The sequence below is a fragment of the Microcaecilia unicolor genome, chromosome 1 (assembly GCF_901765095.1).
Source record: "Microcaecilia unicolor chromosome 1, aMicUni1.1, whole genome shotgun sequence".
In the NCBI taxonomy this organism is placed as follows: Eukaryota; Metazoa; Chordata; class Amphibia; order Gymnophiona; family Siphonopidae; genus Microcaecilia; species Microcaecilia unicolor.
In genome coordinates, this window is record NC_044031.1 from 366,266,877 (window position 1) to 366,282,687 (window position 15,811).

General features: G+C 50.5%; 1 protein-coding gene across 2 annotated transcripts in view; it reads right to left on the reverse strand.

Annotated features, from left to right (window-relative positions):
• Positions 1-15,811, reverse strand: part of LOC115474405 (uncharacterized protein DDB_G0271670-like) — a 655,547-nt gene that overhangs the window by 345,593 nt on the left and 294,143 nt on the right. For both annotated transcript variants that reach the window (XM_030209864.1, XM_030209856.1), the window contains exon 9: positions 3,704-3,743. In XM_030209864.1, the coding sequence (XP_030065724.1) occupies positions 3,704-3,743 (40 nt within the window). The remainder of the gene's footprint in view (positions 1-3,703; positions 3,744-15,811) is intronic.

Below are 15,811 nucleotides of genomic sequence, written 5' to 3' on the forward strand. Positions count from 1 at the left end.
CATAGACCATCTATATTCATCTAATTTCTTCTGAAACAGCTGTTTAATTTTCTGGATTTTCTCCATTTCATAAACAGATATAAAAAGAGACCATTTGACAAAAGCTTTTTCAAAATCAAAACGTATTGCCAGTGTAAGTAAAGAGTGCTGCCAATATCATTCTAAGGGTAACAGAAGTTTCCTCACATTTACAACTGATTTGTTTTCCTTTGACAAATCCAACTTGTTTATCTCCAACCAATGTAGGCATTATCTTTGCCAGTCATTCAGCCAAAATCTGTGCTAACATTATCAGGTTGACATTAATAAGGGAAATAGGTCTGTATGATCCTGCAAGTAGATGGTCTTTTTCAGGCTTCAGCAACACAGTAATTACAGCATGAATCGAGTGAGCTGGGACACTGCCTGTTGAGATAGCCTGTGTATATATTTGCCTTAAAAGGGTCCCATAAATTGTTTTGTAACATTTTAAAAAATTCTCTGCTGTACCCATCTCGGCCTGGAAATTTATGTAATTTAAGGTATGAAATTGCCTGCTGGATCTCCTCTCCTGGTTATTGGGCCATTTAATCCCACTTTCTGTGATGGAGATGAATTTGGCAGGGAAATTTTATTAAGCCAAGAATCAAGATCCCCATCTGAGTAGTGAACCTCAGAGGAATAAAGGTTCTGTTAAAATTGGGCACAAATTTCCTGCAATTTTCACTGCAGATTAACTACCTGCCCTGTGAAATTCTTCAAGGCTGTGATGATAGTAGGTCCTCCCAGGACTTAGTGAAATTGACCAGCAATTTGCTAGGCTTGTTTCCATATCTATATAATTTGTACTTATAGTATTGCATAGTTTTCATAATATTTTCCTGGATCAAAGAACAGTGCGCTAACTGGGCATGAAGCCATGTATGCTTATTGTCCTTTAACCTCTTACACAAGGTTTCCAAATATATTATGTGCTTTTCCAGTCTATTTACGTAGGCAATGACATCCCCTCTTAAACAGCCTTTGCTGTATCCCAGATTAAGAGGATCCCCATTGTCTCTATAGAGCTGTATGGAAAATTTCCACTTAAAACCACCTCCCCTATTAGGCCCCAATTCTTCCATCTCCAGAGATAATGCATGATCAAATATTACCAGGGGACCTATATCTGCCATTCTGACTTTTCTAAACAGATCTTGAGATATAAAAATAAAGTCTATCTAGGGCATAGATAGATATGTAAGCGACAAGAGGAAGTGCCATAATAGCATTGTGAGGCTCAAAGCAGAGGGAGAGAAATATGTGGAAGATGATAAGGATAAAGCTGAACTGCTTAACGATTATTTTAGCTCTGTGTTCATGAATGAAAGACCGGGGGTAGGGCTGCAGAAAACAAAGGCTACAGGGGATGGATATTTGGTACACCAAGACCCGTTTACGGAGGATTGTGTTCATGAGGAGCTTGCCAAACTAAAAGTAGACAGAGCGATGGGGCCTGATGGGATACACCCGAGGTGCTTAATGAACTCGGAGAAGTTCTGTCGGCTCCGCTGATGGACCTCTTCAATGCTTCCAATGCTTCCTTAGAAACTGGAATGGTCCCGGTGGACTGGAGAAGGGCGAATGTGGTTCCTTTGCACAAGAGTGGAAGTAAGGAAGAGGTTGGGAATTACAGACCTGTCAGTCTGACCTCGGTGGTGAGTAAGCTAATGGAAACGCTTCTAAAAAGGAGGATTGTGACATTTCTTGAACTACATGGAATGCAAGACCCGAGGCAGCATGGCTTCACGTGGCAGGTTGTGTCAGACGAATCTGACTGTCTTCTTCGACTGGGTGACCAAACAGTTGGATGTGGGAGGGGCGCTTGATGTGGTATACTTGGATTTCAGCAACGCCTTTGACACGGTTCCGCACAGGCGACTGATAAATAAATTGAGTGCCCTCGTATGGGACCTAGAGTAACGGATTGGGTAAAAAATTGGTTGAATGGTAGGAGACAGAGGGTGGTGGTAAGTGGAGCTTGCTCTGAAGAAAAGGAGGTAGTCAGTGGACTACCGCAGGGATCGGTCCTAGGGCCGGCTCTTTTTAACGTCTTTGTGAACGATACTGCGGAAGGGCTCTCTGGTAAGGTTTGTCTCTTTGCGGATGATAATAAACTCTGCAACAGGGTGGACAACCTGGATGGTGTGAATGACATGAGGAAGGACCTAGCGAAGTTGGAGGAATGGACCGATATTTGGCAACTAAGGTTTAATCCCAAAAAATGCAGGGTCATGCTTGGGTCGCAAAAATCCGAGGGAACGGAACAGTATAGGGGGTGCAGTGCTTCAGAGTGCGAAGGAAGAGCGGGACTTGGGGGTGATTATGTCTGATGACCTTAAAGCTTTCAAACAGGTACAAAAAGCGACCACCAAAGCCAGAAGGATGCTTGGGGCATAAAGAGAGGCATGATCAGCAGGAAAAAGGGAGATGATAGTGCCGTTGTATAAGTCTTTGGTGAGGCCTCATTTGGAGTACTGCGTGAAGTTCTGGAGACCGCACCTACGGAAAGATATAAACAGGATGGAGTCGGTCCAGAGGGCGGCTACGAAATTAGTAAGCGGTCTTGAATGGAAAAATTATAGGGACAGGCTTATGAACCTCAACATGTATAAGCTGGGGGAGAGGAGACATGATAGAAACGTTTAAATATCTCAAGGGCATTTATGTACAGGAAGAGAGCCTTTTTCAAATGAAGGAGAGCTCTGGAATGAGGGGGCATACAACAAAGTTAAGAGGGAATAGGCTTAGGAGTAACCTACAGAAGTATTATTTCACAGAAAGGGTGGTGGAATGGCCTCCCCCGGTGGAGGTGGTGGGAGTCGAGGACTGTTCCAGAATTTAAAAAGGCAAGGGGATAACCATGTGGGATCGCTTAGGAACAAGAAGAATTAGGGGTTACAGAGGATGGGCAGACTGGATGGGTCAAATGGCCTTTATCTGCCGTCATGTTTCTATGTACTCTAGAGATATGAGTAAAATCCATTATTGGTAGGGTGTTAACAGTCCCCATGGATCCAACGTTTAGGCTTCTAATGAGTGTTCTTAATTTTTAAGCCCATATCCAATCTAGAAATGTGACTGGTCTTTGAATCAAGGTTAGCCTGGCATGATAGCATTAAAGTCACCTGCCACTATCAGATTGAAATTTACAAACGGGGTCAAAACAGGCAAAATATTTTTGAAAAATATTGATTGACATTAGGGGCATATACAAAGGCCACTGTAACCAGGGCACTGTTGAGCCGACCATGTATTATCACGTATCTGCCCCTCAGTATCTTGTATTAATTGGAAGGTAACTGATTGGCTAACAATTGCCACACCAGCTCTCTTTTTTTTCTGAGGAGACTGAGTAGCACATTTGTATCCATCTTTTAATTTTTGATGTTCTAGAGCAGTTTTGTTTCCTGCAAATTGTGTGAAATCTATGGCATTTCAGGATCCGTATTTTTGTTCATTTGATAGAAGAGTTAATACCTGAAACATTCCATGAGCAAAGCTTTAAAGAAGTGTTACTCATTCTTGGAAGATATATGTAATGATACATATGTCTGTGGATAAAATCTCAGGGAGCTGCCAAAGTGCCCAGCCCTCACTCCAGCAACGACTGCTACATTTTTATTTAATCACTATGATGCATGAAGATAAGTGTAGATGTAGAATGAATAGTTATATATCTCACCTGGACTTGCTGGGTTTTTGAGGTGGTGGCTCCTCAGACTCTGGGATAAAAATAAAATATAGTTAAGTTGTTGAAGTTGGCTGTGGGAAGCAGTCAAACGTCTTTCTATATATTAAAATAGTTCCTACTTGAAAATACAATTGGCCAATGAGACACAAGAAGAAACCTAAAAGACAATTGCTTACCTGTATCTATTTTTCTCAATTGCATGCAGCTGTGCTAAACTAACTTGTACATTTGAAAAACACTCCAATAAGGAAGTGGATAGGCAGTGTGGGTCATTGTATTGCAGTTATAAGAGAAAACTAAGTTACTCATCTTATAGCAGGTGTTCTCAAAGGACAGCGAGACACATTCACAAAGATGGGTGACGTCATCCAATAAAGAACAGTGCGGAGATTTCAAAGCAAATTTCCTGAAGCTTTTAGAGGACCCACTGGTCGGAGGTTATGAGAGGCCACCTTTGGTGAAAAACTTTCAACCTCCCCACGACCGGCAGATCGCCTGGCACAGACACTTTGACATCAGCTATGCTCTTTTGGAGCCAGTCAAAAGCTCGCCCCCTGCTTTTGCTGGGGAGCTGTGGGGCCTTGCTGAGGCGCATGCTGCTGACGAGTGCGAGCGCGCGGGGCTTAGCCTGGGCCGCAGGCTGTCGAGAAGGAGGATTGTACCTACGCTTACCAGAAGAGTAGGGAACAGTCCTCCTTCCCCCATAAAAACGTCTACCTGAAGAGGTAGATGCTGAAGGCTGCCGGCGGGAGAATTTCTCGAAAGCGTTATCCCGCTGGTGGAGCTGCTCTACCACCTGTTCGACTTTTTCTCCAAAAATGTTGTCCGCTCGGCAAGGGGAGAGCGCAATCCGCTGCTGGATTCTATTCTCCAGGTCGGAGGCACGCAGCCATGAGAGTCTGCATATCACCACACCTTGAGCAGCGGCCCTGGACGCAACATCAAAGGTATCATATACCCCTCTGGCCAGGAATTTTCTGCACACCTTCAGCTGCCTGACCACCTCCTGAAACGGCTTGACTTGCTCAGAAGGGAGCTTGTCCACCAAGCCCGCCAACTGCCGCACATTTTTCCGCATGTGGATGCTCGTGTAGAGCTGGTAGGACTGAATCTTGGCCATCAGCATAGAAGAATGGTAGGCCTTCCTCCCAAAGGAGTCTAAGGTTCTAGAGTCCTTGCCCGGGGGCGCCGAAGCATGCTCCCTAGAACTCTTAGCCTTCTTTAGGGCCAGATCCACAACTCCAGAGTCGTGAGGCAACTGAGTGTGCATCAGCTCTGGGTCCCCATGGATCCGGTACTGGGACTCGATCTTCTTGGGAATGTGGGGATTACTTCGAGGCTTGGTCCAGTTCGCCAGCAATGTCTTTTTTAGGACATGATGCATGGGTACTGTGGACGCTTTCTTAGGTGGAGAAGGATAGTCCAAGAGCTCAAACATCTCAGCCCTGGGCTCATTCTCCATGACCACCGGGAAGGGGATGGCCGTAGACATCTCCCGGACAAAGGCCGCAAAAGACAGACTCTCGGGAGGAGAAAGCTGCCTTTCAGGGGAGGGAGTGGGATCAGAAGGAAGGCCATCAGACTCCTCGTCAGAGAAATATCTGATGTCCTCCTCCTCCTCCCACGAGGCCTCACCATCGGTATCAGACACAAGTTCATGAACCTGTGTCTGAAGCCGTGCCCGACTCGACTCCGTGGAAACACGGCCACGGTGGGAGCGCCGAGAGGTAGACTCCCTCGCCCGCACCGGCGAAGCTCCCTCCACCGATGTCGTCGGGGAGTCTTCCTGGGAGGCGGCCGCAGCCGGTACCACAAGCGGTACCGATGTCGGAGACCTCACCCCGGGCAAAGGGCCAGCCGGCGCCTCACTCGACGGTACCGGTGGCGCAGGTACCCCCGGTACTGGAGGGGAAGGGCGCAACAGCTCTCCCAGGATCTCTGGAAGAACGGCCCGGAGACTCTCGTGCAGAGCAGCTGTGGAGAAAGACATGGAAGCCGATGCAGGCGTCGAGGTCAGAGTCTGTTCCGGGCGTGGAGGCGGTTCCGAGCTGTCCAAGGTGGAGCGCATCGACACCTCCTGAACAGAGGGTGACTGATCCTCCCGGTGCCGATGCCTACTGGGTGCAGACTCCCTCGGCGACCCAGAGCTCTCGGTACCGATGCGGGAAGGAGACCGGTGTCGATGCTTCTTTGATTTCTTCAAACGAAGCATGTCACCAGAGCTTCCCGGTACCGACGAGGAGGACGTAGAATCCAACCATCTCTTCCTCGGGGCCGAGGCCGAAGAAGGTCGGTCTCGGGGGGGCTGTACCGCAGGAGCCCTCAGGGCAGGAGGAGACCCACCCGAAGGCTCACCGCCACCAGCAGGGGAATGGACAGCCCTCACCTGCACTCCAGTCGAAGCACCACCGTCCGACGACATCAGCAACAGCGGAGGTCCCAGTACCACCGACGCCGACTTCCGATGTCTCGGTACCGACGATGCAGAGGGTCGAAACCTCGATGCCGTCGATGCAGTCGATGCCGAGGTCGAAGACTTCGATGCTGTCGACGTCGATGCACTCGATGCCTCCGGTGCTGTTGTCGACGAAGAGCCCGAGAACAACACGTTCCACTGGCCCAACCTCGCTACCTGAGTCCTCTTTTGTAAAAGAGCACAAAGACTACAGGCCTGCGGGCGGTGCCCAGCCCCCAGACACTGAAGACACGAAGTGTGCCTATCAGTGAGCGAGATTACCCGGGCGCACTGGGTGCACTTCTTGAAGCCGCTGGGAGACTTCGATGACATGGGCGGAAAAATCACGCCGGCGAAATCAAAATTCGCGATGGTGACGAAGGGCACCAAAAATAAGGGAGAGAGAAAAACCCGTACCGAGGCCACAAAAAAGGCCTACCCCGAAAGCGAAAGGAAACTTACGCTGGGGAAAAAACTGGACACATGGGAAGGGACAAAGACCAAAGATCTCTCTTTTTTTTTTTTTTTTAGCGAAATCGCGAAGACGCGCGAGGGTCAACTTGAGGGGCACGAAACGGCGGCAAAACACAACCGTCCCGAGCGCGGACAAAAGAAGACTGACGAACACAAGCCGGTTCGGGCGGGAAGACGGCCGCGCAAGCGCGGTGCGCATGGGCGCGCGAGAGCTAGCAAAGGCCTTTGCTAGTGAAGTTTCCGATTGGAGGGGCTGCCGTGGACGTCACCCATCGGCGAGAACAAGCAGCCTGCTTGTTCTCTGAGAATATATTATATACAACAAAAAAAAATTTGCGGAGAATCCCCTGGAAGCTTTACCTAGTGAAAATAGAGAACAAGCATTTCAGAGATACTAGATACAACTTTGAATATGGAATGTGAAAGAACGACGCTTATTGTTTGAGTCATATTTCAGCAGGATCTAGAAGCGGTAAAACGAATGTACTTTAAGAAATTACAGTCTCTTTTTCGGGGGAAAAAAAAATTTGGATGTATCCTGACATTACTAAACACACACAAGAAAGGAGGAAATTGTTCCTCCTAATGAGAACTGAAACATTAGCTTTGGGGGCGTCTTTTTATCTCAATTACCCATGTAAGTGTGTTATTAAATATTTGGGTTTAAAATATATTTTTTTACCAACTGGAACAACTGAAAGCATTTATAAATTTGAAAAGAATTGGGCAACCGTTAATCTCCAATTAGACGATTATAATTAGTTGTGGGATAAGTATCGTGCTAAGCAGTTTGAATATGGACATTTTACTTTGTTCTCTTTTTTTTTTTTTCCCCAAGACTATACCCCCATGTGTCGGTGGTCTAAAGAACAGTACCTTTATTCTTGAATAATTTACCTGTTTATATTTGTTCCTACCTGCATTACCTGTCAAGTGTGACAACTTGTTAAAATTTAAAGAAATTTATAAATAAATAAATAAAAGTTTAGGAAATTATTGAAGACTTTTTTATTTCATAAGTTTTTTAAATAAAACGCTAATTGATCTTACATTAAGAAATTTGCTTTTATTGTGTTCCTCACAGAGACTTTTTTGGTTTGTAGCAGAATACACATACTGTATTGTATTCTACGCACTGATGATCTGTGCTAACTGCACTAAGGTGAACCCTTACTAAGTTGGTTTTTAAACCAACTGCTAATTGTAGAAGCTATTCAAGCAGATTAAAAAGGATCTAGACCCTGCCACCACACCAGATGGCAAACCTCTTCCATTTAAAGATATATGACCTCTTAGAGAAATCTTTTCTGGAAGTAATCAAGACACAGGAGACACCTTCAAGTAACTGGAGAGAATCCACTGCAAAACTTTGAAATCTCCAAGCCATGAGGGCCAGGGCCAAGGCCTGGAGGCTGGGATGAAAGAGAGATCCCTTCTGTGTGACGGTCAGAAACATCTCCACTCTCTACGTTTCTTCAGAGGATAGCTCCAGAAGTAGAGCGAACCATATCTGATTCAGGCAATAAGGGGTGATGTGGATCATTGTTCCCTTTTCCTGCTTGAGTTTCAGTAAAGTTCTCACTATGAGAGGTATGGAAGGATATGTTTATAGAAGACCATTCCACCAATCAAGGAGAAAGGCATCTGAAGCTTGCCTGTCATGTGATCTCAATCTGGAGCAGTACTGAGGGACTTTGTTGTTCAACTAAGTGGTGAAGAAATCCACCAAGAGGATGCCCCACTCTTGGAAGATCTCCTAGGCCAGTGATGGCGAACCTATGGCACGTGTGCCAGAGAGGGCACGCAGAGCCCTCTCTGTTGGCACACGTGCCGTCGCCTCAGCCAGTTCCAGCCCCCCTCCGAATAAAAGTCATACCTGCATCAGGCCTCCCTCCCTCCCACCCAGCACCAGGCCGCCTGAGCACCAGGTCGCCCGCCTGCCCTCCTGTTACAGCTCCAGTATGCCCAGTGCAAAATAAGACAGCAGATGTAAATTCTCAAATTGGACATATTCCAAACACTAAAATGAAAATAAAATGATTTTTTCTACCTTTCTGGTCTGGTGATTTTGTTTTTCTATCCATATTGGTCCTAGTCTCTGATTCTGCTGCTCTCTATCTGTTCTCTTAACTCCGTTTCCAGGGCTTCCCTCCCACCTGGCACCAGGCATTCCTCCCTCCCTCCCTCCCACCAGGCATCCATCCCTCCCACCAGACACCATGCATCCATCCCTCCCACCAGGCATCCATCCCTCCCACCAGGCATCCATCCCTCCCACCAGGCATCCTTCTCTCCCACAAGGCACCAGCACCAGGCACCCCTCCCTCCCACCTAGCACCAGATATCAGGCCTCCCACCCAGCACCAGGCCGCCTGAGCACCAGGTTGCCCGCCCGCCCTCCCTCCGAGCACCGGGGCTCCCCCTCCGAAATTTAAAAGTCCTACCTGGTCGGGGTTAAGGCGGCGTTGGCAGCGGCAGTGAAAAGTGCTGGCTCGGCACGCCTTCAGCCTTCCCTTCTGTCTCTCATGCGCTGGTCCCGCACTCATTTCCTGTTTCCGCAAGGGCGGGACCAGCGCTTGAGAGACAGAAGGGAAGGCTGAAGGCGCGCCGAGCCAGCACGCTTTTCGCTGCCGATGCCACCTTAACCCCGACCAAGGTAAAATTATGTATCATACCTGATAATTTTCTTTCCATTAATCATAGCTGATCAATCCATAGACTGGTGGGTTGTGTCCATCTACCAGCAGGTGGAGATAGAGAGCAATCCTTTTGCCTCCCTATATGTGGTCATGTGCTGCCGGAAACTCCTCAGTATGTTGATATCCAAGCTCCATCCGCAGGACTCAGCACTTAGAGAATTACACCCACGAAGGGACACTCTGCCCAGCTCACCACCGCCGAAGCGGGGGAGGGGAATTAACCCAGCTCATCCCCACACAAGTGGGGGAGGGGAATCCATCCAGCTCATCCCCGCGGAGCGGGGGAGGGACACCACACCCGCCGATGCGGGGGGATCTGGCTTATCCTGCAACCGCAACCGCGGGAGGAGCTGACTGACCCTAACACCGCCGAAGCGGGAGGGGTACAAAGCTGCCCTACTGCCGCACGAAGCGGGAGGGAGCGCCGGCAGAATTTAAGTCTCAATCCAGCCCCGTAAAACGGAGGGGAGAGGAATGCAGCAGCTCACTGTAACACAAATTCGTCTCAACTCTTGAAGAATTCATTGAAAAACTTGAACACGAAGTCCTCCTGAACAGGAACTGAAGACTAAACTTGAACCTGAAATGCAACCAGAATATAAACAGTACAGATATCTGGGAGGGGCTATGGATTGATCAGCTATGATTAATGGAAAGAAAATTATCAGGTATGATACATAATTTTACCTTCCATATCATCATGCTGATCAATCCATAGACTGGTGGGATGTACCGAAGCAGTACTCACCCAGGGCGGGACATAGAAATCCCTGACCGCAACACTGAAGCTCCAAACCGGGCCTCCGCCCGAGCAGCCACAGTCAAGCGGTAATGCCTGGAGAAGGTATGGGCCGAAGCCCAAGTTGCCGCCTTGCAAATCTCTTCCAAGGAGACGGACCCGGCCTCTGCCATCGAGGCCGCCTGAGCTCTAGTGGAGTGAGCCTTCAGCTGGATAGGCGGCACCTTCCCCGCGGCCACATAAGCCGCTGCAATGGCTTCCTTGACCCATTTTGCCACTGTAGGCTTAGCAGCCTGCAGACCCTTACGAGGACCTGCAAACATGACAAACAGATGATCCGATTTCCGGAAATCATTGGTCACTTCCAAGTATCTGATGATGACACGTCTCACATCCAGATATTTGAGAGCAGAGTATTCCTCTGGGTAGTCCTCCCTACGAAAGGAAGGGAGACAGAGCTGCTGATTCACATGGAAGCGAGAAACAATCTTGGGCAGGAAGGAAGGCACTGTGCGTATAGTCACTCCTGCCTCAGTGAACTGCAGAAAAGGCTCTCTACATGAGAGCGCCTGGAGCTCGGAAACTCTTCTGGCTGAAGTGATAGCCACCAAAAAGACTGCTTTCAACGTCAGGTCTTTCAGAGATGCCCTCGACAAGGGTTCAAAAGGCGGCTTCTGCAATGCTCTTAGCACCAGGTTGAGATTCCACGCAGGCACCACTGAGTGCAGAGGAGGGCGCAGGTGATTAACTCCCTTGAGAAAGCGCACCACATCTGGCTGCGAAGCCAGGGAAACACCCTTCAGGCGGCCCCTGAAGCAAGTCAGAGCCGCTACCTGGACTTTAAGGGAACTGAGCGACAGGCCTGTCTCCAGACCTTCTTCCAGGAATGCCAACACTGAAGAAATTGGAGCAGTGAAGGGAGAAAGTGAGCCTGCTTCACACCACGATGCAAAGATACGCCAAACCCTGGCGTAAGCAGTAGAAGTAGAGCGCTTCCTCGCTCTCAGCATAGTGGCGATGACCTTGTCTGAGAAGCCCTTCTTTCTCAGACGCTGCCGCTCAATAGCCAGGCCGTAAGACCAAAGGGGGAGGGATCCTCCATCACCACGGGACCCTGATGTAACAGACCCTGCTCCAACGGCAGCCGCAGAGGATCGTCGACTGAGAGCCTAATCAAGTCCGCATACCATGGACGTCTGGGCCAGTCCGGACCCACCAGGATTATCCAGCCCGGATGCTTTGCCACCCGGTCTAGCACCCTGCCCAACATGGGCCAGGGTGGGAACACATAGAGAAGCTCTTGTGTCGGCCACTGTTGGAGAAGAGCATCTACTCCCAGGGATCGAGGGTCCCGTCCTCTGCTGAAAAAGCACGGCACTTGGCAATTGGCCGATGACGCCATCAGATCTAGGCTCGGCTGGCCCCAGCGCTTCGTGATGTCCAAGAACGCCTGAGCAGATAGCTGCCACTCTCCGGGCTCCAAGGTATGGCGACTGAGAAAGTCCGCCTTGACATTCATGACTCCGGCAATGTGGGCCGCTGACAGCTGTTCCAGGTTCGCTTCCGCCCACTGGCATAGATTCATGGCCTCCTTGGCTAGAGGGGCGCTCTTGGTACCTCCCTGGTGGTTGACATAGGCCACAGCCGTGGCATTGTCCGACAGGACCCGTACTGGCTTCAACGCCAGTACCGGGATGAACTCCAAAAGCGCCAACCGAATGGCTCTGAGTTCCAGGAGGTTGATAGACCACTTTGCCTCTGCAGGAGACCAGAGCCCCTGCGCTGTCCTTCCCAAGCAGTGGGCTCCCCAGCCTGACAAAGAGGCGTCCGTCGTGACGACAATCCACTCCGGGGTCACCAGAGGCATTCCTGCAGACAACTTGTCTGTCTGCATCCACCAGCTCAGCGCCTTGCGCACTGCTGGGTCCAAGGGAAGGCGCACAGCATAATCCTCCGACATCGGAGTCCAGCGCTGCAGCAGAGAGAGTTGTAGTGGTCTCATATGAGCCCTGGCCCAGGGCACTACTTCCATCGTGGCCGTCATAGAGCCCAACAGCTGCACATAGTCCCAAGCCCGAAGAGGAGAGGCTACTAGGAACTGGTCCACCTGAGCCTGAAGCTTGACAATCCGATTGTCTGGCAGGAACACTCTGCCCACTTGGGTGTCGAACCGAACTCCCAGATACTCCAGGGACTGAGTCGGGCGCAGCTGGCTCTTCTCCCAGTTGATGATCCACCCCAGGGAGCTCAAAAGAGCAACCACCCGGTCCACAGCTTTGCCGCACTCTGCATAAGAGGGGGCTCGGATCAACCAGTCGTCCAGATAAGGATGGACTTGTACTCCTTCCTTTCGCAGGAAGGCCGTGATGACCACCATTACTTTGGAGAAGGTCCGCGGAGCAGTAGCCAACCCGAAAGGGAGGGCTCTGAACTGGAAGTGTCGGCCCAGGACTGCAAAACGCAGAAAGCGTTGATGAGGAGGCCAGATGGGAATATGCAGGTACGCTTCCTTGATGTCCAAGGAAGCCAAGAACTCTCCTGCCTTCACTGCCGCTATAACAGAGCGGAGAGTCTCCATGCGAAAGTGCCGCACTTTCAAGGCCCGATTGACCCCTTTGAGGTCGAGGATAGGCCGGACAGAACCTCCTTTCTTTGGTACCACAAAGTAAATGGAGTAACGTCCCTTGCCAGTCTGATTTTCTGGCACCGGAACGGCCGCACCCAGGCGGATCAGGTTGTCCAAGGTCTGCTGCACTGCCACAGCTTGACTGGAGACTTGCAGGGAGAGAGTACAAACCCGTCTCTTAAGGGTCGGCAGAACTCTAACTTGTCTCTGATGACTTCCAGCACCCAAGCGTCTGAAGTTACTTTGGTCCACTCGCCCAGAAACGAGGACAGGCGTCCTCCAATCTGCACTGGGCCATGGACCAGGACCCCGTCATTGGGTACGAGACCCTGGGGGAGGACCGGAGGGCGTACCTCCGGGACGGCGGTCTCTGCGAAAAGAATGCTGCTTGGGGGAGAAGTTCCTTTTGAAGGAAGAGGGGGCAGAGGAGCCCGACTTGCCCGGGCGGTACCGACGGGCTTCTTGAAACCATCCTCTGGAGATACCGGGGCGAGCACTGGCCCGAGCCCTGACCTCTGGTAACCTCTTGCCCTTAGACGTGCTGAGATCGGTCACGATTTTATCCAGCTCGACCCCAAAGAGCAGCTTGCCTTTAAAAGGCAACTTAGCCAGGCGGGACTTAGAGGCGTGGTCCGCAGACCAATGTTTCAGCCAAAGCCAGCGCCGCACAGAGACTGTCTGAGCCATGCCTTTAGCCGAGGCTCTCAAGACATCATACAGTAAGTCTGCCAAATAAGCCAAGCCCGATTCCAGGGCCGGCCAGTCAGCCCTCAAGGAAGGATCCGAGGGGGAAGCCCGCTGTACCATCGTCAGGCACGCCCTGGCCACATAGGAGCCGCAAACTGAGGCCTGCAAACTTAAGGCAGCCGCCTCGAAGGACGACCTTAAAGCCGCTTCCAATCTTCTGTCTTGGGCGTCCTTTAGGGCCGTGCCACCTTCCACCGGCAACGCCGTCTTCTTAGTCACCGCAGTGATTAAAGAATCCACGGTAGGCCAAAGAAAGGCCTCACGTTTACTTTCAGGCAAAGGATAGAGGCGGGACATAACCCTAGCCACTTTGAGGCTCGCTTCCGGGACATCCCATTGAGCCGAAATTAAAGTGTGCATGGCATCATGCACGTGGAAGGTTCTAGGCGGGCGCTTCATCCCCAGCATAATGGCAGAGCCAACAGGGGCTGAGGGAGAGACGTCCTCTGGCGAGGAAATCTCCAAAATGCTCATGGCCTGCAGTAACAGGTTGGGCAAATCCTCTGAGCGAAAGATCCGCGCTGCAGAGGGGTCATCCGCTCCATCCGAGCGGGAATCCTTCTCCTCCAAGGAATCCCCAAAGGACCGTTGGGAGAACTCAGATACGCTGCCCTCATCTACATCAGAGGAAACAGCGTCCTCTAAGGCCTGGGAATCCACCCGAGGGCGTTTACTTCCGGGGGCCTCAACCCCGTTATCGGACAAGGGAGAAGGGGCAGCGTTTTGCATAAGGAAAGCCTGATGCAGCAGCAAAATAAACTCGGGGGAGAAACCCCCCAGACTGTGTATTTCAGCAGCCTGGGCCACAGCCCTAGACGTACCCTCAACCGGCGCTCGCAAGAGCGGGGGGAGCAACATGCTGCGCATCCAAGATGGCGTCCGGCGCGACACTCCGCGAAGGAGCCGCGCGGGAAGAATGGCGCTTAACTTTAGCCGCTTTTTTGCCGTCGCCCAAATCAAGGGCGGCCATGGCATGAACGTCTCCCAGCTCAAGGGCAGCCCAAGAAGAAGCCGTCCGAGCAGAGTGGCCGGCCAAGATGGCGGAGGCGAGCAGCGGGGGATGGGCGTTTATGGCGGGAAAAACCGCCGCACCGGAGGAAGAACCGGGACACTGACCGGCCTCCAAACTGACACCCAACAAGGGCGAATCAGACTTTAAAACCCCCGCATCCCCGCTAGAAGCGCACACGCGGTCCGGGGAGCGATTCTTCGCGCCCTCGCCCTCCGACACCATAGGCCACGTGGAGATCAATCGGGGAACCCCCTGCCCGCTATAAAAAGGTAAAAATTACCTGCTTCTCACTCCGAGCTGTAACGACCTGGTGTCCCAGTGAGTAGCTGCAATAAACGTCGAAATAAAAGCCCTTAAGGATGTCCAAATTTTTTTTTTTTTTTTTTTTAACGGAGCCAGCGGGAGGGGGGAGAAAAGGAGGGACCTGGCACCACCAGGTTTGCACTTGCTCAAGAAGAGCCCTCAACCCCAGGCACTCAACAAAACCTAAAAATTAGGCTTGGAGGCCTAGCCAGAGCTGCTGCTGTGTGTGACCACCACCTGCTGAGATAGAGAACATACTGGGGAGTTTCCGGCAGCACATGACCACATATAGGGAGGCAAAAGGATTGCTCTCTATCTCCACCTGCTGGTAGATGGACACAACCCACCAGTCTATGGATTGATCAGCATGATGATATGGAAGTATGACTTTTAAATTTCGGAGGGGGGACCCTGGTGCTCGGAGGGAGGGCGGGCGACCTGGTGCTCGGGCGGCCTGGTCCTGGGTGGGAGGCCTGATGCCTGGTGCTGGGTGGGAGGGAGGGATGACTGGTGCTGGTGCTGGGTGAGAGGGAGGGATGCCTGATGCCTGGTGGGAGGGACGAAGGGATGCCTGGTGCCGGGTGGGAGGGAAGCCCTGGAAACGGAGTTAAGAGAACAGATAGAGAGCAGCAGAATCAGAGACTAGGACCAATATGGATAGAAAAACAAAATCACCAGACCAGAAAGGTAGAAAAAATCATTTTATTTTCATTTTAGTGTTTGGAATATGTCCAATTTGAGAATTTACATCTGCTGTCTTATTTTGCACTGGGTATACTGGAGCTGTAACAGCTTACAGAAATGATGTATAATGAAAAAAAAATCATGTTATTTTTTTCTCCTATACTAGTATAATATTTTCAATGATGTCTGTTTATATGCGCCATGGCTGGTGTAAGAGGTGTGGCTATCATAGGGGTGGAGTCATATGTGGTGACCCCGCCCACAATTAGTACCAGCACCTGTTATTGAGGTTAGTTTCAACATTTTTATTGAAGACAATACATTTTCAATATATTCATCATCAGATACACAAAAGGTGAA